At 41.4% G+C, this 22,563-nt stretch overlaps 1 protein-coding gene across 1 annotated transcript in view; it reads left to right on the plus strand.

Moving 5' to 3' along the window:
• LOC133543903 (protein unc-13 homolog A-like) overlaps positions 1-22,563 on the plus strand; it is a 197,799-nt gene that overhangs the window by 68,917 nt on the left and 106,319 nt on the right. Inside the window, exons 5-12 of the mRNA XM_061888799.1 lie at positions 1,123-1,246; positions 1,356-1,426; positions 5,061-5,115; positions 5,463-5,492; positions 7,225-7,411; positions 7,846-7,965; positions 16,619-17,431; positions 20,738-20,831. Of these exons, the coding sequence (XP_061744783.1) occupies positions 1,123-1,246; positions 1,356-1,426; positions 5,061-5,115; positions 5,463-5,492; positions 7,225-7,411; positions 7,846-7,965; positions 16,619-17,431; positions 20,738-20,831 (1,494 nt within the window). The remainder of the gene's footprint in view (positions 1-1,122; positions 1,247-1,355; positions 1,427-5,060; positions 5,116-5,462; positions 5,493-7,224; positions 7,412-7,845; positions 7,966-16,618; positions 17,432-20,737; positions 20,832-22,563) is intronic.

The following is a 22,563-nucleotide window of genomic DNA, read 5'->3' on the forward strand; positions in this document are numbered from 1 at the left end:
TCTTGACAAGACCAACATTTTTAGAGTATAATAAGTCTCTTATTCTTTTTAATAACATAGTTATTTTGAATCTAACCAATAATACATTTTATACTTCTTACCATTAATCTTGGACAGGTGCGATAGAAAACGGATGGTTAGATTAAAATGCATGAGAATGTTTTATAATTTGAACATTATTTTTAACACTGTGATTACCATCGTAATTATTAATTACTTATCGTGTTAAGCAATGTCAGCTAAGATTTATCTGAGAGCCAGATGTAGTCATCAAACAAGCCACATCTGGCTCTAGAGCCATAGGTTCCCTACCCCTGCTTTAGAACAACAATTACAGATAAATTGTGAGGTTTTTTTTAAAGTAACTGTGCATGGTAGCTCCACCCAATGTTTTTGTAATGACTATGTATCAACTCATTACATATTATTCTAACTGATCTTTCTTTTGCGTCACATGGTAAGTGATTTTGTGTACTTTTTTAGTTATTTCCCCAAAATGTATGCACAATAACTCAAATATGGTAACACTGGCAAGAAGTAGAGAATTTGGTGTGATTTTTGGTCGAGAACATATTATGCTTTATTCATTATTGATGTAATTCTTGCCGCTTTATCTTGTATATTTTTTATCTGAGATTTCATGTTCAGTATATCTATTAGTACACCACAAATGTCGTTTCTCTTACTTTTTAAATGTCTATTTAGTCTATTTGTCTTTGACTTTCTCGTCCGTATGACTTGTTTTTTCTAGATTTGGCAACCAGAAAGTATTTTAATTTGGATGTTCCTTTAAGAATTGTTCATCTTAACTGCAGTTAAGCAGCAATGGAAAAGATCTCTGGTTTTGGTAGGAGCTAAAAACCTGCCTGCTCTTGTCACTTGACTGACATGTTTCATGAACAAAGCCCAGATTTTCCAATATCCATCCAATCATGTCCATTCTTCTTTACTGTTTGCTGATTACTATTATCACGTAACAAGTTGAGGGGTGTCTGTGTAAATAGGAAAAATATATTTTTTTCCGGCTGTTGGATTAAAATAATTTTGACGAACCCACCAAAATAGGTCTCGTTTGAAAGAAAAATTGTTTTTTTTTCATAGTTTTTTTTCTTCTATTCCCAGGAGGGTCCAGGTCAGTGGTTAACCCTGGACTCCAATGTGATCATGGCTGAGAATGAGATCTGCGGCACCAAAGACCCGACCTTTCACAGGCTTCTGCTGGACACCCGCTTCGAACTGCCACTAGGTTTGACCTTTTTGGTCCTATTCCTGGTCATTGTCTTGTTTTTTTTTTTCAATTTCTTATTTCTCATTTTCAAGTGTGTCAATCATGATGTGTGTGTTATACGCTGCAGACATTCCAGAAGACGAGGCCAGGTATTGGGCCAAGAAGCTTGAGCAACTCAATGCTATGAGAGACCAAGATGTAAGATCTATTGTCTGGTTTACAATGCTAGCTTTTAGCTATTGTGTTCTTAGAACATTAAATGCAAAATAATATTATAAACTTAAGCTATTACTTCTCTTGGTTCATAATAGTGTGTATGGCATACCAGCATACATGCCAACTCTCCCGGTTTTCCCGAGAAAGTCCAGAGTTTCAGTGCCCCTCCCAAAAATCTCCTGGAGCTACCATTCTCATGAATTTCTTCAGATTAAATTAATCGCGCATTTCTCACTCGTCCTCTGCGCACAGCAAGTCTCTGCCGTACATTAAATCAAATTCCATCTGAACTCTAGACAAAATAAACACGTAACAATTTATTCTGTATGATTTTGCACTGCACCTGTGCAGAACTGACAGGTGACAAGCGGCCACAACAGATAACAATCATCGTCAACACTATTCAATTCTTCTGTCGAGATGCTTTAAAGGATCCATATGTAATAATGTCATGCCAAGTCATTAATTATTAAATGGCCCTGATATGTCAAAAGGCATTGATAAATCATGTTCTTTTTTAATACCTCTAAAACTGATTACAGTAGTTCAACCGGGGTATGCTCATTTCAAAATTACATTTACAGCCCCAAGATCTTGTTATTGTTTTCATTTCGATGTCTCGCCCTCTACCGTTTGACCGATTAGAAAGTGAGTGTGTCAAATCCAGATTGCCAGTTACACACCGCCACCTTCGTCTGACTACTGCCACTGGTAAAGTTACTAAACATGTCAGACCTTAGTAAATTTGAAAGGCCTCGTTACGATTCTCAACTCATTCATGACAAAGCCAGGAACAAAACGAGGATTTGTGTCGGGAAAATCGTATAGCTCCCAACATCTCACAGTGTAAATTCCAGGTCGATACACTATGACTCCTCAATCAGAGGCGTGCTCAATTTACTGTCATTTATGAAGAATGTTAATTAATGTACAGTATGTTAACCATGAAAGAAATGCTGATAAAAAATATATATTTTACAGACAAAGTTACAGGAATATACTTCATCCCATGCTTACATCTCATTGTGGAACGGGTGAATGTTTTAAGGGGAACTAAATGTGATCTCTGAAAGGGGTACACATTCTTTCCAAAGCAGGACCCCAACGCACACATATAATACTAAGTGTTATTGTCTTTGTAAGTGGGCCAAATCATCTATATTAGAAAACTACTCTCATTTGATTATTACAAGAAAACATTAAAATTGTTTTAAATTCTCACTAATTCTGATGTCTCAAGGTTGGCAAGCATGCATACCAGTGTTGGATAATCATAGCACTTACTTAGTACGCAATCAAATTCAGTTATTCGCATTTTATTTGCATATGGGGATTGCTTTGATAAACTATGATGTATTATTAATAGTGCTGTCAAATGATAAATTTTTTTAACCAGATTATACCTACTTTTGAATTTGGATTAATCATGATTAATCACAGGCTGTTTGTATAATTTAATATTTGGACTAAAATGTAATTTTATCGCCACAATGTCATCCGGGAATTGCTTTTAAAATATTTAACTTGAATGCACGTAATTTATTTTATTAAAACTTGGTAGCAGTTTCATCCCAAGGCCAGTCGGGGTGTATTTTGGAGTGAAAAGACAAATATCTTATTTTTTAGCAGCTCAACAGTTTTTTGTTTACTGTTGAATCTGCTTTCTTGGCCACTTTTATCAAAAAAATCACTTTACCCAATGTCACACTTGTTTTCCAAGCCTAGCTGCGTCTCTTCAAGTTGCTGTGGTGACGGGCCATGGGTTTCCCACCTAGGCTTTCAGTGACGTCCGACTTGAATGGTTACCTCTCAAAGTACCATAATTTATGTCACCATATGACCATTGTTGGAGAAATACTATACAAAACCATATTCACGCCTTACTGGGCATTGATCCCCATCAACAGTGAACAAAACTGGTTATTTTGTGACTCATTTAAAAATCAATTAAAAGGCATCAGCAATTAAAAAATATCTTATGTGGTACTGTCAAAATTAAAATTGCCAAAAACATATTAAAAGTGAAAAATTTTTACATTTGAACTCAAAATTTATCGCACCTATTCGACGCCGTATAAGCCAGTGGAACTCCTCGCCTTCGGCGGATTTGAGTGGAAAAGGGGGGCATTTCCTATTTCATTGCTGTGCTAGCTTCCGGGGTTGGCAGACATCGTCTCACAAGATGTAGTTTCTCTTTAAATATCCTTCTTGAAAATGGCCTTGCAAATATATATCTGCCACCTAAATCAATGTTCGGTTCTTCTTCTCTGCTATTCCGGTCTGGCTACGGCACAACACTTCCCGCTTCCTGCTAAATTGAAACTTGTGATTGGATACTCACTTAGGAATGACAATGTCAGGCTTGCTACTGACAGTTTGTTTGTGTTTTAGTTTTTCCTCTGTGTGTGTTTAGTATTTCCTGTTTTTAATTCCTGTCAGCGCTTTTATTTTGTCTGTTTCCTGTTTTTTTCCCCGTGCGCTGTTTCTCCTCAGCTGGGGCCGATTGGTACCTGGCCACACCTGGTGTCAATCAGCCCGCTCCTATTTGTACCTGCTTTTGTCCTCCAGTCAGTGCTGGAGTATTGTCTTGTCGATGTTGCTCCTGTCATGTCGTGTCATGTCTTGTATTTGCAGCGTAGCGGTAAGCTTTATCCGTTAGATGTTTGTAGCTTACTGTTTTTTGTTCCCTGCTTCCAGTTTGTTTTGTACTACACGTTACGACATCTGTTTTCTTGCTCGCTACCCGCTAGCTTCCACGCTAGACCCTTTTTGTTTTTGCTGGCTTCCATGTTAAGCTCCTTTTATTTTCTAGCGCCCATGCTAGCTCCCTTAGTTTGTCATCCGCCTCGTGCGCGCTTTTGGTTGTACCCCTTTGGTTTGTTGTTGTTCTAATATTTTAATTCATGTTTTTCTGCAAAATGGCTCCCTCCCTCTCTTTGCATCTTGGGGTTCGTCACAAACTAACTCTGATAGACAAGGGAGGATCCGATCACAGTCTCGTTAACATCAGGCTACTTAGGCTACTGTCAACAACTTGTGATCTGATTGGCTATCACAACTGTCTATCAACTCTATAGGTTCTCAAATTCATCCGCTAACGGTCCTGATTGAGTATTCAATCACAGGACACGTAAATGTCACGTTCAATTGATTGGCTATCGCAACTGTCTATCAACTGTATGTGTCCGTTCCCTTACAGTGCATTGTTGATTCAGAATGCCTCAGGCAGATTTGGTACAGCATGGCAACATAAGTTTGCTGAATTCTGATTGGATACAAACTAAAACTAAAAACAACAGCACTGGAAAGAGCATAATAGGACACAAAGAGAATATGAATAATTTTAGATATTTAGGGAAAGTAAATAAAAAAATAATGTTATCTTTAATTATGATCATGAATTCTGGTTATGTCAGGCCAGCAGAGAAGGCCTTGCTGGCCCTGACGCCACACCACTGAGTTGCTGTGAGTGACAAGGAAAAAAGCTGTGATTCACTTTGAGAGAAATTGTCACCTATGCATTTTTACAGACCCCAAATATGAGAAGACCAACCTTTTTCTCTAGGAAAATATATATACTTTTTCAATGATCTGTTTTGTGTATTTACTTCCCCAGTGTGCCTACCAAGAGGAACAGGAGAAGCCGCTCCATGCGCCGTCCACACAGTGCTGTGAGTGTCAACCAACCAAGCCTGTAGCCAGGCATTACCTCTTCATGTGGTGTGTCATGCCATGTCCTCCATGTGCCCTCATTCCCTTGCTCATTTGTCAACTGAAAATGAGGCATAAAATCGGGTGACGCTGACAAACTGTGAAAGCAGGCCTAGTCTAGTATGAGCGGTGTGACGGATGTGAAGTGACGCAGTTTGTCGGACAAAACCTTCCTCGACTCTGTCTGCATCCTGATGACTAAGACTTGTGTATTAAACTGTAGACATCTGTAGCTTCTGGACTGCTCACGTGTTTGCTATATCCATCATTCTAATGTGGTTTTCCGCATCCCTTTATCTCCCGGCAGGTAATTGGAGTCTGTGGGGAGATCAGCAGAGTAAGTCTTTGCACTTCTACCAATAAATCTTTATTTACCGTCTGTGGTTCAACTGATGTAATGATCTCCTTGTGCAGTTTCTCCCTCAAGAGACCATTAGCTGCAGTGAAAATGTTGTTTCCTCTTTCCTGTGGCTTCCTTTCAGCCTAATGATAGTTTGTTTGTTTACAAAACCCCAAACCAGTGACGTTGGCACGTTGTGTGAATCGTAAATAAAAACAGAATATAATGATTTGCAAATCCTCCTCAATAGACTGGAATAGACTGCAAAGACAAGATATTTAAATTTCAAACTGGCAAACTTGATTTTTTTATAAATATTAGCTCATTTGGAATTTGATGCCTGCATCATGATTTTTTTATAAATATTAGCTCATTTGGATTTTGATGCCTGCATCATGTTTCAAAAAAGCTGGCACAAGTGGCAAAAAAGACAGAGAAAGTTGAGGGATGCTCATCAAACACTTATTTGGAACATCCCACAGGTGAACAGGCTAATTGGGTACAGGTGGGTGCCATGATTGGGTATAAAAGCAGCTTTCATGAAATGCTCAGTCATTCACAAACAAGGATGGGGTGAGGGTCACCACTTAGTGAACAAATGCGTGAACAAATTGTCGAACAGTTTAAGAACATTTCTCAACCAGCTATCAGTCTGTAATATCATCAAAAGGTTCAGAGAATGTGGAGAAATCACTGCATGTAAGCAATGATATTACGGACCTTTGATCTCTCCGGCGACATCAGTGTGTAAAGGATATCACCACATGGGCTCAGCAACACTTCAGAAAACCAATGTTTTCGTCACTACATCTGTAAGTGCAAGTTAAAACTCTACTATGCAAAGCGAGAGTCATTTATCAACAACACCCAGAAACGCAGCCGGCTTCGCTGGGCCTGAGCTCACCTGAGATGGACTGATGTAAAGTGGAAAAGTGTTCTGCGGTCTGATGACTCCACATTTCAAAATTATTTTGGAAACTGTGGACGTCGTGTCCTCCAGACCAAAGAGGAAAAGAACAATCCGGATTGTTATAGGCGCAAAGTTCAAAAGCTAGCATCTGTGATGGTATGGGCGTGTATTAGTGCCCAAGGCATGGGTAACTTACACATCTGTGAAGGCACCATTAATGCTGAAAGGTACGTACAGTTTTCGGAGCAACATATGTTGCCATCCAAGCAACATTATCATGGTCGTCCCTGCTTATTTCAGCAAGACAATGCCAAGCCATGTGTTACAACAGTGTGGCTTTATAGTAAAATAGTGCGGGTACTAGACGGACCTGCCTGTAGTCCAGACCTGTCTCCCTTTAAAAATGTGTGGCACAATACGAAGCGTAAAATACCACAATGGAGACCCTGGACTGTTGAACAACTTAAGCTGTAGATCAAGCAAGAATGGGAAATAATTCCACCTGAAAAGCTTAAAAAATTGGTCTCCTCAGATTTTTGCAATGTGTTGCTGCCATTAAATTCTAAGTTAATGATTATTTGCAAAAAAAAATAGTTTCTCAGTTCAAACATTAAATATATTGTCTTTGCAGCACATTTAATTGAATATAAGTTGAAAAGGATTTGCAAATCCTTGTATTTTGTTTTTTTATTTATGAATTACACAACGTGCCAACTTCACTGGTTTGAGGTTTTCTAAAAGTTAAGCTTTTCCAGTAACATGTCAAAACGTCACTCTTCAGTCCTCCTTACTGTAACACGTCGCATGTTTTTTAAGCAGACGAGGACCCGGACAGCGCTGTGGACGACAGGGACAGCGACTACCGCAGCGAGACCAGCAATAGCATGCCCCCGCCCTTTTACACAACATCTCAGCCTAATGCCTCCATGCATCAGTATCCCATCAGGCAACAGCACTACAACCACTCATACAATGACGACATGGACTATGACCACAGAGACATGAGGTAACTTGTCACTGTCGCCGTCTTTCTTAACATGCATCCTCAGGTCACCTTGGACATTGTTGGCAAAGCTAATACCGATCAAGAATGTACTTTCTGGTCTCTACATTAGGCACACACACACAAACCTATACTGTAAGATCCGATACAAGAGCTGTATGCCTTTGCAAAGACAATATGTGCAGTATATTTATTTATAATTATCCGCTGTTTTTACGTAGTCCTATGTCATGTGACTTAGCAGTATCTCTCTAAATGAGGGGTGTCAAACGTACAGCCCGAGGGCCGGATCAGGCCCGCGACCAGGTTTTATCCGGCCCGCGGATAAAATGAATTGGATGTGGTTGACTTTACCAGCACATATTTTTTTCTGTATGATGTGAGCTTTACTGACGCTCCTTTCCTTTCCCCTCCCTCTCCCCCGCTCCCCTGACCAGACACAATGATAGTTTAGACTCGGCCACCAACGGGCGCAGCGATATCGACTCAGGCTCTGGGTCGAGCCGGCGCACCAGTCGCCAATATTCTCTAGACAGTAGGCATTCGCTGTCCGATAGGTGGGTCTCTGTACCTCCTCCCAACGCCTCCTCTTTTCTCCTGCTCCAGCCTGTGACTCCGTCTCGCTGTGACGTCAGTGGTGGACTTGTCCCGTCCTCCTCGCTCACTGTGCTTGCATGCCTGTGCTCTTGACCCTCTCTCTTTCTCTCTCTCTCTCGTTCTCTCTCTCTCTGTATGTATGTATTATCTTAAAAGCACTATTAATATTTGTCCTGCATCTGTCTTTAAATCACCAATGAATCACACAAATAAACCTGATCTTCTCTATGTTTTGGTGCAGCATAGTGTGTGGGCGAGCTGCTGACTTGCTCAACGCACAAAATCCAAAACCGGTGAAGTTGGCACATTGTGTAAATCGTAAAATAAAAACAAAATATTATGATTTGTAACCTTTTAAACCTATATTCAATTGAAAAGACTGCAAAGACACTATACTTAACGTTCGAACTGGTAAACTTTGTTATTTTTTACCAATATTAGCTCATTTGGAATTTGATGCCTGCAACGTGTTTCAAAAAAGCTGGCACAAGGGGCAAAAGAGACTGATAAAGCTCAACAAACACTTATTTGGAACATGCCACAGGTTAACCAGACTAATTGGGAACAGGTGGGGGCCATGATTGGGTATAAAAGCAGCTTCCATGAAATGCTCATACATTCACAAACAAGGATTGGGCGAGGGTCGCCACTTTGTGAACAAATGCGTGAGCAAATTGTCGAACAGTTTAAGAACATTTTTTTCAACGAGCTATTGCATGGAATTTAGGGATTTCACCATCTACGTTCCGTAACATAATGAAAAAAGTTCAGACAATCTGGAGAAATCGCTGCACATAACCAATGATGTTACAGACCTTTGATCTTTCAGGCAGTACTGCATCAAAAAGCAACATTAGTGTGTAAGGATATCACCACATGGGCTATGGAACACTTCGGGAAACCACTGTCAGTAACTACAGTTTGTCGCTACATCTGTAAGTGCAAGTTAAAACTCTACTAAGCAAAGCGAAAGCAATTTATCAGCAACACCCAGAAATGCCGCCGGCTTCCCTTGGCCAGACCTCATCTAAAATGGACTGTTGCAAATTGGAAAAGTGTTCTGTGGTCTGACGAGTCCGCATTTAAATGATAAATGGGTTGTACTTGTATAGCGCTTTTCTACTTTCAAGGTACTCAAAGCGCTTTGACACTACTTCCACATTTACCCATTCACACACTGATGGAGGGAGCTGCCATGCAAGGCGCCAACCAGCACCCAGCAGGAGCAAGGGTGAAGTGTCTTGCTCAGGACACAACGGACATGACGAAGTTGGTACTAGGTGGGATTTGAACCAGGGGCCCTCGGGTTGCGCACGGCCATTCTCCCACTGCGCCACGCCGTCCCTAATAGTTTTTGGAAACTGTGGACGTTGCGTCCTCTGGACCAAAAACGAAAAGCACTATCTGGATTGTTACAGGCGCAAAGTTCAGAAGCTAGCATCTGCGACGCTATGGGGGTGTATTAGTGCCCGAAACATGGGTAACTTTCACATATGTGGAGGCACCATTAATGCTAAAAGGTACGTACATACAGCTTTTGGAGCAACAAAAGTTGCTATCCAGGCAACGTTGTCATGGACGCCCCTGCTTATTTCAGCAAGACATGCCAAGCCACGTGTTACAACGGCGTGGCTTCATAGTAAAAGAGTGCAGGTACTAGACTGGTCAGCCTGTAGTCCAGACCTGTCTCCCATTGAAAATGTCTGGCACAATATAAAGCCTAAAATACCACAAGGGAGACCCCGGACTGTTGAATAACTTAAGCTGTACCTTAAGCAAGAATGGGAAATGATTCCACCTAAAAAGCTTCAAAAATTGGTCTCCTCAGTTCCCAAACATTTACGGAGTGTTGTTAAAAGGAAAGGCCATGTAATACAGTGGTAAAAATGCCCCATGTGGCAACTTTTTTGCAACGTGTTGCTGCCATTAAATTCTAAGTTAATGATTGTTTGCAAAAAAAAAAAATTCTCAGTTCGAACATTAAGTAGCTTGTCTTTGCAGTCTATTCAATTGAATATACGTTGAAAGGGATTTGCAAATCATTATATTCTGTTTTTATTTACGAATTACACACATGCCAACTTCACTGATTTGGGGTTTTGTACATGCAGTACTGTATGTGTGAGTTCGTCCGCTGCAAGCACAGACAGAGTAAACTAATTTTTGGTTGTTAAGACTGTTGAAGGCATCCAATTTGTTAGTCTGTCATTACGGTGGCATTCTATATGTGAGACCTTTCATATCTAATCAGACGTTCTTGTCAGGGTACCAGACATACAGCAGCGATGCAGGAAGGATGCAGTCACATTTCCCTGAGATCATTACATGCAAAACCCAACAAATTACTGCACTTGGACGATAAGATCAAATTAAACACAAATGAGTCGTGATAATAACTAAAAAGTGGCGTTTAAAAAGTGAATATGGATCGCTGTTCTGTTTAAAAGGCAGCAAGGAAGTATCAGAACTGGAAGAGAGGTGGGACCATGTCTGTGTGTAGTGACGGAACGACTCAACTTCTCTCGTCCTATTGTGGATGTCCTACAAGTATCTTATGTCACATCAGACACTGCTGCCGATGTTGCCCTGATTCTAATTATCTGAACGCTGAATGCCATGTCGCCGTTTAGCAGTGTGCACATATGTGCTGATATCGCACTTCACCGAGTTCTGTTTGAAAGGAAAAGGCGGATAAATGCCAGATCTTCTGTTAATTTGCCGCGATATCTGTATGACAGAAGCTACCGTTGAACACCCGAAACATGCCTAGATCACAGCCTCACTTTTAAAAATTGTGTAATGAGACCTTTACTTAATGGTTTTATGTCAACTGATTTCATGCAATTTTATGTTGTCATACACAAAAACAACTATTTATTTTTGGCATATCTTCGGGGACTATGGGTAAAATGTTCTGTTCACTTTTAGTTCACATGGCAATGAGATAATTTCTCAAAATTTTTTTGAACTCCTGTTTAAATGCAAATGTATATTATGCTGCAGGTATAGAGCCATAGCTGACAGTATCATGAGGTTACCCATAATTTTCAGACTAAAAAGTGCACATAAAATCTTTTAATTTTCTCAAAAATTAACAGTGCGCTAATGTACGTAATATTTCTGGTTGTGCTTACCGACCTCAAAGCAATTTTATTCGGTACATGGGGTAATAAGTGTGATCAGTAGATGGTAGTCACACATAAGAGATACTTTTAGACTGCAATATGACGCCAGTAAATGCCACAAAACTTTAATTGTTCTTGTAAGTACACTAAGTAAGTAAATTTGGTAAGTAAAATCGCTGTAAAAAACATAAGTGAAGTAGTACAACAATTCAATTTAAAACAGGAGCAACATCATAAAAATGATACAAGTGGACTAAAAATTATAGTTAAAAGGTGCATTTAATAAAAGCTTTACTAAAAAGAGAAGTTTTCAAATATTTCTTAAAAGTGTCAACACAGTCAAGATCACGGAGGGACTGGTGCAAATTGTTCCAGAGTATGGAAGCTATAGCCTGGAATGCCAGGTCTCCACGGGTTTTAAAAGTTTTTGGAATCTTTAGAAGACCCTGGCCTGAAGCCCGGAGGCTGCGCCCTGATGAATAGGGACATAAGTCAGTGATGTACTGAGGGGCCCCACTATGCAACGCACATAATGTCAGGACTAAAATCTTAAAATCCATGCGTAATTTAACCGGAAGCCAATGAAAACTGGATAGAACGTGGGTGATATGGGCTGTTCTGGGTGCACTGGTCAAAAGTCTGCAGCCGCATTTTGTACAGTCTGAAGTCTCTTTAGCGTTGACTTGTTGAAGAGAGTGAAAAGAGAATTGCAATAGTCAATACGAGACAAAAATGGCATCCATTAGCAGACATATTATCTGGCCTTTTGTTTAACAATATTATGCAAAACCAACTTTTCTTACCTTCTGGTACCCGCTGTGTATTTGAGAGCTGCACAAGTCCTGAAAATTTGTACACGTCCGCCACTGTAGTCCTTCCCGATTCCATAGTTGATAAGCTTCTTCTTTTTCTCTATCTTCTTGTTATGGGGCATTCACCCTCTGCTGTTGCCATTTCTAATGTAAAGTTCAAACTTATATCTCGCTATGGAAGCGCTAAAAACTACCGGTGTGGTGGGTTTACATAATTCAACCATGGAACTTTAGTTATTAGAGAGTTCCGGTCGGAGATTTTTTTCACGGGACACATTTCCGGTGTTGTTGCACTCGTGAGCTACGGATTAGGAGATGCTTTATAATCCAGTGTACCCTATGATGCAGAAAATATGGTATTTGTCAGGCCTAGTTGAGTTGAGACTTAATCAACCGCAGCCAAGTAGTTCACTCTATTTTTGCAAAAATCTGAATCAAAAATCAAATCCATTAAAATGTATTCATTTTTCAGCATTCCCAACAACCTAATTGGTTTTGCCTAATGTCTTTTAATAACAGTATATAACCACAAAGAACAGTATAGTAAAAAACATGAAGCTGGCATTAAAAACATTTTAAAAATACATAATTTGATAGTCAAAAGGGCCCAAAAATAATGTTTTCCTTACAACATAAAACATGGGGTAAGAATTTCTCAATGCTGATGTCAGTCATTACTTTGGAGTAGGAGAGATTGTGCAGCTCTTTAAAAAAAAAAAAAAAAAAAAAAAAAAAAAGGCACGCAAGTCAATGTCCGTTTCCATTGGTCCATCCTCAAATGGACAAATTGAAACATTTTAAAAGCTTAAAGAGCGCGACTCGAGCTCAAAAAAAGTGAAGAGGTCATCAAAAAACTACCGAAAATGTCCTATTGAATCAACATGACAGTAATTAATATAGACGATTCAACAAAATGCCAGTGTGTTATATCTCCTCGTCTTTTAGAAATGTGTGGATTTTTTTTATTATTTAGCATTTTTGAATAAATGCCCAATTTTATTCCGTACATAAAAACAGACTTATAAATAATCTTGTAAAGGTCGACTTCATTTCACCCAATCACTAGGCTACCTGCCAGAAAAACTATTATTCTTTAAATTTGTCTTGAAGGTCCACACCTTAAACTGCACGGACAGCACAAATGTTCTGGTTTGTATTGTAAAACGTAACTTAATTATTGCGCTGAAAATATAACGATGCTTTTAATATTGCAAAAAAAATTCCCCCATCATGTGTACAGTTGTTGCTCGGCATGTTATAACTGCTGCATAAAAATAAAAAATAAAATAGTCTTGGACTTAGACTTAGACAAACTTTAATGATCCACAAGGGAAATTGTTCCACACAGTAGCTCAGTTATGAAGGATGGAAAGGACCGTGCACAAAAAGAGGGCGAAAACAAAAAGTATAAAGTAGACTAAAAATGTACCATAGTAGCAATATAACATACATGTAAAATGTACATATTATATATACAGTATATATTATATACTGATATAATATATTTTTTATATCATATATACAATATATAACAAATCCCAATTACCATGTACAATATTACAGTATATGTAACAGCTGCAGCAAAAAAAAAAAGGGCAGCATAAAATAGAGAATAGATCCAGCAGAAAATATACGGTAACACTGTAGTATGGGGAACTTATTCACCATTAATTACTTACTTATTAACATGCAAATTAGTAACATATTGGCTTCTTAATTAGTGATTAAGTACTTATTAATGCCTTATTCTGCATGGCCTTATTATACAACCAGTAAGCCATTAACTAAGAGTCTTCCCTCAATAACCTCAGAATTATAACTTTTTAGTAACCCTAACCCTTACATGTTCCCCTAATGTCCAAATAACTCTAAATTAAGTCTTTGTTACTTAGAATATGTTCTCCATACTAAAGTGTTACCAAATACACATTATGTATGATAAATGAGTTATACAACCATAGGGCTTTTCTACCTTCTACCTCAAAGCGCTTTGACACTATTTCCACATTCACCCATTCACACACACTCATTCACACACTGATGGCGGCAGCTGCCATGCAAGGCCCTAACCACGACCCATCAGGAGCAAGGGTGAAGTGTCTTGCTGAAGGACACAACGGATGTGACGAGGTTGGTAAATGCTGGGGATCGAACCGGGAACCCTCAGGTTTCTGGCAGGGCCATTCTCCCACGTCCGTTGTGTCCTTGAGCAAGACACTTCACCCTTGCTCCTGATGGCTCGTGGTTAGGGACCTCAATGAGAGGTAGCTAAGATAGAATCGGTCAGGTAGTGGACAAATATCATCTAAAATAAATCCACACAAAGGAAAATGCTTTTTTAAAAAAAACGTGTTTAAATATACAGAGTAACTGCTCAATGCATTATATATAAAATACATCATACGCAATCTGGGGTGTGGCACTTCTCCTTCCGCTTCACAGTGCTCTATTGCAGTGTTTTTCAACCACTGTGCCGCGGCACACTAGTGTGCCGTGAGATACATTCTGGTGTGCCGTGGGAGATTGTCTAATTTCACCTATTTGGGTTAAAAATAGTTTTCAAACCAGTCATTATAGTCTGAAAATTATGTCTTGTTGTTGTGTCGGTGTTGTCTTGAGCTCACCAGAGTAACCGTGTAATACTCTTCCATATCAGTAGGTGGCAGCTGGTGCTAATTGATTTGTAGATGTTGGAAACAGCGGGAGGCGGGGTGCAGGTAAAATTGTGTCTAATGCTTAAACCAAAAATAAACAAAAAGTGAGTACCCCTAAGAAAAGGCATTGAAGCTTAGGGATGGCTATGCAGAACGAAACTAAAACTGAACTGGCTACAAAGTACACAAAAACAGAATGCTGGACGACAGCAAAGACTTACTGTGGAGCAAAGACGGCGTCCACAAAGTACATCTGTACATGACAATCGAAAAGGTCCCCACAAAGAATGATAAAAACAACTGAAATATTCTTGATTGATAAAAACATAAATGCGGTAAATATCGCTCAAAGGAAGACATGAAACTGCTACAGGAAAATAACAAAAAAGGAGAAAACGCCACCAAAATAGGAGCGCAAGACAAGAATTAAAATACTACATACAGGAAAACAGCAAAAAAGTCCAAATAAGTCAGGGTGTGATATGACAGGTGGTGACAGTACACCTACTTTGAGACAAGAGCTATAGTGATGCATGGTTGGTTATGGTTTGAAGTCATATCCAACAATTGCGACGACTTTTTACTGTCAACTGAGTTTTGTTTTTTAATGATTTATGCTGGTGGTGTGCCTCCAGATTTTTTCAACTCCAAAAATGTGCCTTGGCTAAAAAAAGGTTGAAAAACACTGCTCTGTTGTATGGGTTGCACATGCCCCGGCATACTGTGGTAGCACTTCAGGATCCGATTTGAGTAAGAAATCGGATTTGTCTGCAGTGTGAACAAGGCCACAGATGCATCACTTCCCACCTCCACTCTTCAGCTTGCTGGTCTGGTTCCCCACTAGTAGCTAGCAGTCTCCCCCCTTTTGGCCTCGACCTCAACACAAGTCCCTTTTAAAGGCCTACTGAAACCCACTACTACCCACCACGCAGTCTGATAGTTTATATATCAATGATGAAATATTAACATTGCAACACATGCCAGTACGGCCGGTTTAGTTTACTAAATTACAATAAAAAATTTCCCGCGGAGTTTCCTGTTGAAAACGTCGCGGAATGATGACGCGTTGTCTCTTTTCATCGCGCAATTACACAGTATTCTGCACATCTGTGTTGCTGAATCTTTTGCAATTTCTTCAATTAATAATGGATAAGTCAAAGTAGAAAGATGGAGGTGGGAAGCTTTAGCCTTTAGCCACACAAACACACAGTGTTTCCTTGTTTAAAATTCCCGGAGGTGAAGCTTTACTATGGATCAGAGCGGTCAAGCGAACATGAATCCCGACCACTCTGTCAACCGGCAGGTTTCGGTGAGAAAATTGTGGTAAAAAAATCGCCTCTTACTGGAGATCTGCGGAGCTTGCGCCGTCCATGCAGCTGCCGTGACTTCCCTCAAACACACCCCTCTGACTATCCGGTACTATTTAACTCACTAAAACACTAGCAACACAATAGAAAGATAAAGGATTTCCCAGAATTCTCCTAGTAAATGTGTCTAAAAACATCTGAATCGCTCCCAATGCAATCGCCTTTTTTATTTTTTTTACTTTATTTATTTATTTATTTATTTATTTTTTCTAGTCCTTCACTATCAATATCCTCAGCTCAAATGAATGGGGAAATTGTCGTTTTCTCAGTCCGAATAGCTCTTGCTGCTGGAGGCTCCCATTATAAACAATGTGAGGATGTGAGGAGCCCTCACACGGGTGACTTCATCATCTGCGACTTCCGGTAAAGGCGAGGCTTTTTTATTAGCGACCAAAAGTTGCAAACTTTATCGTCGATGTTCTCTACTAAATCCTTTCAGCAAAAATATGGCAATATCGCGAAATGATCAAGTATGACACATAGAATGGACCTGCTATCCCCGTTTAAATAAGAAAATGTCATTTCAGTAGGCCTTCAAGTGTCACACTAACCAACACGCTAGTCCCGCAAGTCCTGGATGCTGCTCGACGCCCTTGATCGCTCCGACTATTTTTAATTCTTTTATATAACATCTGTGCGTGTATTTCTCCCTCAGCCCCACAGACAGTCGCTACGCCTCGTCGGGCGAGCTGAGCCGAGGCAGCTCCCAGCTGAGCGAGGAGTTTGCCCCCGAGGACGGCGAGAGCTTGCGATGCTCCGAGTTCTACGACGAGAATGACTCGTACCACTCCTGCCACTCCTCCATCAGCTACGGCAAGGAGGACTTCCCGGGCTGGGACGGGGAAGACCCGCAGGGGGTGTACAGCGACGAGGGAAGCTACGTCAAAGATGGAGGCGAAGACCGGGCGATCTTTGACGAGGAGGGTGAGACGTATGAGGAGGAAGGGGAGTACAACTACGAAGACGAGGAGGAGATGCCGTACGAGGGGGACGAGGATATGTACCCGGTTGAAGGTGCCGTCCGCGAGGAGCAGGAGCCACCTTACACCCCAGTTAGCACGGCTACCACCATCCTACCCCCATCTGATAGTGTGTCCTCCAGCAGGCCGCCCCTGGAAAAACAAACGTCGTTGCATCAGCAGCAACTTCCTCCCGAACCCTCCCAACCCTCAAGAACCACTCCGCCCCTCCGACAAGATGACACCTTGCCCCCTTTCACCTCAGACTCAGCTCTTTTTGCACCCACCCAGCAAGACTTATTCACCACCACTCCTAGCATCAACGGCACGTCCACCACCACCAGCACCACCACGATATCAAAGATTCCAGGACCTGATGTCAAGTTCCAAGAGCCTGAGCCAAAGTCCGAGCTGCCCCTGGAGGCACCTGCACCGGTGGAGCAATTTACAGCTGAGGAGAGCGTCCCACCGGCTGCTGAGGAGAAAGCAGAGGAGCCCCGTGTCCCCAGGTAAACACTGTCCACATAGAGCTATACCTGTGTTCGTATAGTATAATGAATCATACCACTTCCAAAGACATGCACCTGGGGATAGGTTGATTGGCAACACTAAATTGGCCCTAGTGTGTGAATGTGAGTGTGAATGTTGTCTGTCTATCTGTGTTGGCCCTGGGATGAGGTGGCGACTTGTCCAGGGTGTACCCCGCCTTCCGCCTGATTGTAGCTGAGATAGGCACCAGCAACCCCAAAGGGAATAAGCGGTAGAAATGGATGGATGGTGTGATTGTAGTACAACAACCCATGCACCTGTCCAATGTTCAAACATCACCCCACCAAAAGAACTAGCACTTGGTCAGGGTGACTTGACCTCTTATGTCCCTCCCAATGCATTCAGTTTAGAGGTAACCCTAGGACAGAAATGTTCCACTACAATGGAATAATGAATCATATTTGGTACTATACCGCCTCTGAAAAGTACCGGTCCACCGCGCCCTTGTCATCGTCACGTCGTGTAATTGCTGGTTTACGAGCAGACGAGCATGTTTGGCAGTGGACAGTCACGGAGTACTCACAAGCAGACACAGTGTGTAGACAGAAAAGGGAGAACGGAGGCATTTTGGCTTAAAAACAAACGACAAAGATCAATCAATCAATCAATGTTTATTTATATAGCCCCAAATCACAAATGTCTCAAAGGACTGCACAAATCATTACGACTACAACAGCCTCGGAAGAACCCACAAAAGGGCAAGGAAAACTCACACCCAGTGGGCAGGGAGAATTCACATCCAGTGGGACGCCAGTGACAATGCTGACTATGAGAAACCTTGGAGAGGACCTCAGATGTGGGCAACCCCCCCCCCCCCTCTCTAGGAGACCGAAAGCAATGGATGTCGAGCGGGTCTAACATGATGCTGCGAAAGTTCAATCCATAGTGGCTCCAACACAGCCGCGAGAGTTCAGTCCAAAGCGGATCCAAGACAGCAGCGAGAGTCCCGTCCACAGGAGACCATCTCAAGCGGAGGCGGATCAGCAGTGTAGAGATGTCCCCAATCGATACAGGCGAGCGGTCCATCCTGGGTCTCGACTCTGGACAGCCATCGGACCGGACCCCCTCCACAAGGGAGGGGGGGACATAGGACAAAGAAAAGAAAAAAGGAAAAGAAAAGAAGCGGCAGATCAACTGGTCTAAAAAGGAGGTCTATTTAAAGGCTAGAGTATACAGATGAGTTTTAAGGTGAGACTTAAATGTTTCTACTGAGGTAGCATCTCAGAGTAAGATGAAGTTATAACACTGAAACCCCCTCAGGAAGACGTGCTGTAAGACAGTGATCCCCAACCACCGGGCCGCAGAAGAATTTATTAATTTTAAATGTCTTTTTAATTAAAAAAAATATATATTTTTTTTTTAAATTAAAACAACATAAAAAACACAAGATACACTTACAAGTAGTGCACCCACCCAAAAAAACTAAATTTTTCATGACAAAAACCTCCCTTTTTCATGACAAAGAGAAAGAAAAATCCCCACTCCACCCCCCGGCCGGGCCGCGGGACAAATTATCAAGCGTTGACCGGTCCGCAGCTACAAAAAGGTTGGGGACCACTGCTGTAACACATGGCTAGCTAGCTAGCGGCTAAAGTCGAGCCCCAGTCTGCAGTGTTTTAGCTACTTCTATATCACTAATCCTCACCTCCATGGCGACGAGGAATAGCTAAACATGCTTCATTACACACCCTAGCTCACCGGTGTCAAAATGTAAACTAACACCATTGGTGGATCTACACCTAGCATCCACTGTAATTATACCAAGTACAGTAATGTATCTAGTCGATACTACTATGATGACATTGATATTTTTTAGCATCACAAAATCCATCCATCCATCCATTTTCTACCGCTTATTCCCTTTTGGAGTCGCGGGGGGCGCTGGCGCCTATCTCAGCTACAATCGGGCGGAAGGCAGGGTACACCCTGGACAAGTCGCCTCCTCATCGCAGGGCCAACACAGATAGACAGACAACATTCACACTCACATTCAAACACTAGGGCCAATTTAGTGTTGCCAATCAACCATCACAAAATCATTTTTTTTAAATTTATATCATGTTTGTAAACTGAGTAAATATGTCCCTGGACACACGAGGACTTTGAATACGACCAATGTATGATCCTGTAACTACTTGGATACCTAAATTTGTGACATCATCCAAAACTAATGTAAAGTATCAAACAACAGAAGAATAAGTGATTATTACATTTTAAAAGAAGTGTAGATAGAAGATGATAAAAGAGAAAGTAAGCAGATATTAACAGTGGAGGGGGTCCGGTCCGATAACCATGGATGAAGTACTGGCTGTCCAGAGTCGAGACCCAGGATGGACCGCTCGTCGGGACCCAGGATGGACCGCTCGCCTGTATCGATTGGGGACATCTCTACGCTGCTGATCCGCCTCCGCTTGAGATGGTCTCCTGTGGACGGGACTCTCGCTGCTGTCTTGGAGCCGCTTTGAACTGAACTCTCGCGGCTGTGTTGGAGCCACTATGGATTGAACTTTCACAGCATCATGTTGGACCCGCTCGACATCCATTGCTTTCGGTCCCCTAGGGGGGGGGGTTACCCACATCTGAGGTCCTCTCCAAGGTTTCTCATAGTCAGCATTGTCACTGGCGTCCCACTGGATGTGAATTCTCCCTGCCCACTGGGTGTGAGTTTTCCTTGCCCTTTTGTGGGTTCTTCCGAGGATGTCGTAGTCGTGATGATTTGTGCAGTCCTTTGAGACATTTGTGATTTGGGGCTATATAAATAAACATTGATTGATTGATTGAACAGTAAATGAACAAGTAGATGAATAATTAATTTTCTACCGCTGGTCCTTAATAATGTGGACAAAATAATAGAATGATGAATGACACAAAATGTTACTGCATACGTCAGCAGCTAAATTAGGTGCCTTTGTTTGCTTACTTAGTAATAAAATACAAGTTGTCTAGTACGTTCACTATTTTTTTAAGGATAAACTTGCAATAAGAAACATATGTTTAATGTACCTTAAGAGTTTTTCTTATAATAAAGCCAATAATGCACTTTTTTTGTGGTCCCCTTTATTTAGAAAAGTGCCAAAAAGTATTGAAATAATTTTGGTATAGGCACCAAAATATTGGTATCGGGACAACACTACATCCAGTATAAGAACTGTATGTTAAAGGTCCCGTAGTTTAGTTTCAAATAGTCAATAATCAATAATCATGACATTAGGTGCAATCATGTACACAACTACGATTAATAACACATTTCTTATCTTGAATCTCAGTTTCCCAAAGAGGGAACTTATGGAACCTGGTCCTGCGAGAGCCAAAGCCAACTGGCTCCGGTTGTTCAGCAGAGTGCGGCTACAGTTGCAAGAGGTACAGCTTGGGTGCATGTGTGTGTTTATCAGTGTGTGCACAGAAACTAACCATACTCTCCTCTGGAGTGAAAGGTTACTGTCATAATGATTGTTTAAAAGTTCTGTTCCTGCATGGTTTTTACCAGCTTCCGTGGAATGGTCTGGAGTTTCTCCTGTAGTTTACAACAGTGGATTATATGTGTTTATGCAATGGTTTCTGTTTACCCCCAGCCTTTTTTTTGCCATTTCATTATTTTCTTTTCAGTTGTTTGCCATCCTCATAGCGATTTGCATGTTGTCCATTCTGACTCTCCCCTGGCTGGAGCAGATCCTCAGGTAGGTACAGCCTGTTGTGTGTTAAACCACCTCGTTGAGCTGTGATGTGCTTTGTTCAACTCCTTGAGATGCTTTGGAGCGTGCTGAGTGTCGTTTCCAACAAAACCCAGACTTTACTTTGCTGTGCTGCTTTGTTTGATGCTTTCAGAAAATGTACACTATATTGCCAAAAGTATTTGGCCACCCATCTAAATTAACAGGATCAGGTGTCCTGATCACTTGGCCCGGCCACAGGTGTATAAAATCAAGCACTAAGGCATGGAGACTGTTTCTACAAACATTTGTGAAAGAATGGGCCGCGCTCAGGAGCTCGGTGATTTCCAGCGTGTAACTGTTAAATATTCCAAAGTCAACTGTCTGCTTTATTATAAGAAAACGGAAGAGTTTGGGAACAACAGCAACTCAGTTAAAAAGTGTCCAAAGCACGTAGTGCAAAGAGGTCGCCGACTTTCTGCACAGTCAGCTGCTACATAGCTCTAAACTTCATGTAACCTTCCAATTAGCCCACGTACAGTAGGCAGAGAGCTTCATGGAATGGGTTTCCATGGCCGAGCAGCTGCATCTAAGGCAGGGGTCGGGAACCTTTTTGGCTGAGAGAGCAGTGAAAGCCAAATATTTTAAAATGTATTTCCTTGAGAGCCATATCATATTTTTTTTAACACTGAATACAACTAAGTGCATGCATTTTTTAAGTAAGACCAATATTTTTAGAGTTTGTAATTCTATTTAATAACATTGTTATTTCTTGAACGGGTGCGGTAGAAAAAGGATGGATGGATTAAAATGCGTGAGAACGTTTTATATTTTGAACGTTATTTTTAACGGGCTTCACGGTGGGAGAGGGGTTAGTGCGTCTGCCTCACAATACGAAGGTCCTGCAGTCCTGGGTTCAATCCCAGGCTCGGGATATTTCTGTGTGGAGTTTGCATGTTCTCCCCGTGAACGCGTGGGCTCCCTCCGGGTACTCCGGCTTCTTCCCACTTCCAAAAACATGCACCTGGGGATAGGTTGATTGGCAACACTAAATTGGCCCTAGTGTGTGAATGTGAGTGTGAATGTTGTCTGTCTATCTGTGTTGGCCCTGCGATGAGGTGGCGACTTAGCCAGGGTGTACCCGCCCTCCGCCCGATTGTAGCTGAGATAGGGGCCGGCGCCCCCCGCGACCCCAAAATGGGAATAAGCGGTAGAAATGGATGGATGGATGGACGTTATTTTTAACATTGTGATTTCCAGCGGAATTATTCATTACTTACCGTGTTAAACAATGTCAGCTAAGATTTATCTGAGAGCCAGATGCAGTCATCAAAAGAGCCACATCTGGCTCTAGAGCCATAGGTTCTTGATCTAAGCCATACATCACCATGTCCAATGCAAAATGTGGGATGAAGTGGTGGAAAGCACATCGGCACTGGACT

Source organism: Nerophis ophidion, linkage group LG26 (assembly GCF_033978795.1).
Source record: "Nerophis ophidion isolate RoL-2023_Sa linkage group LG26, RoL_Noph_v1.0, whole genome shotgun sequence".
Lineage (NCBI taxonomy): Eukaryota > Metazoa > Chordata > Actinopteri > Syngnathiformes > Syngnathidae > Nerophis > Nerophis ophidion.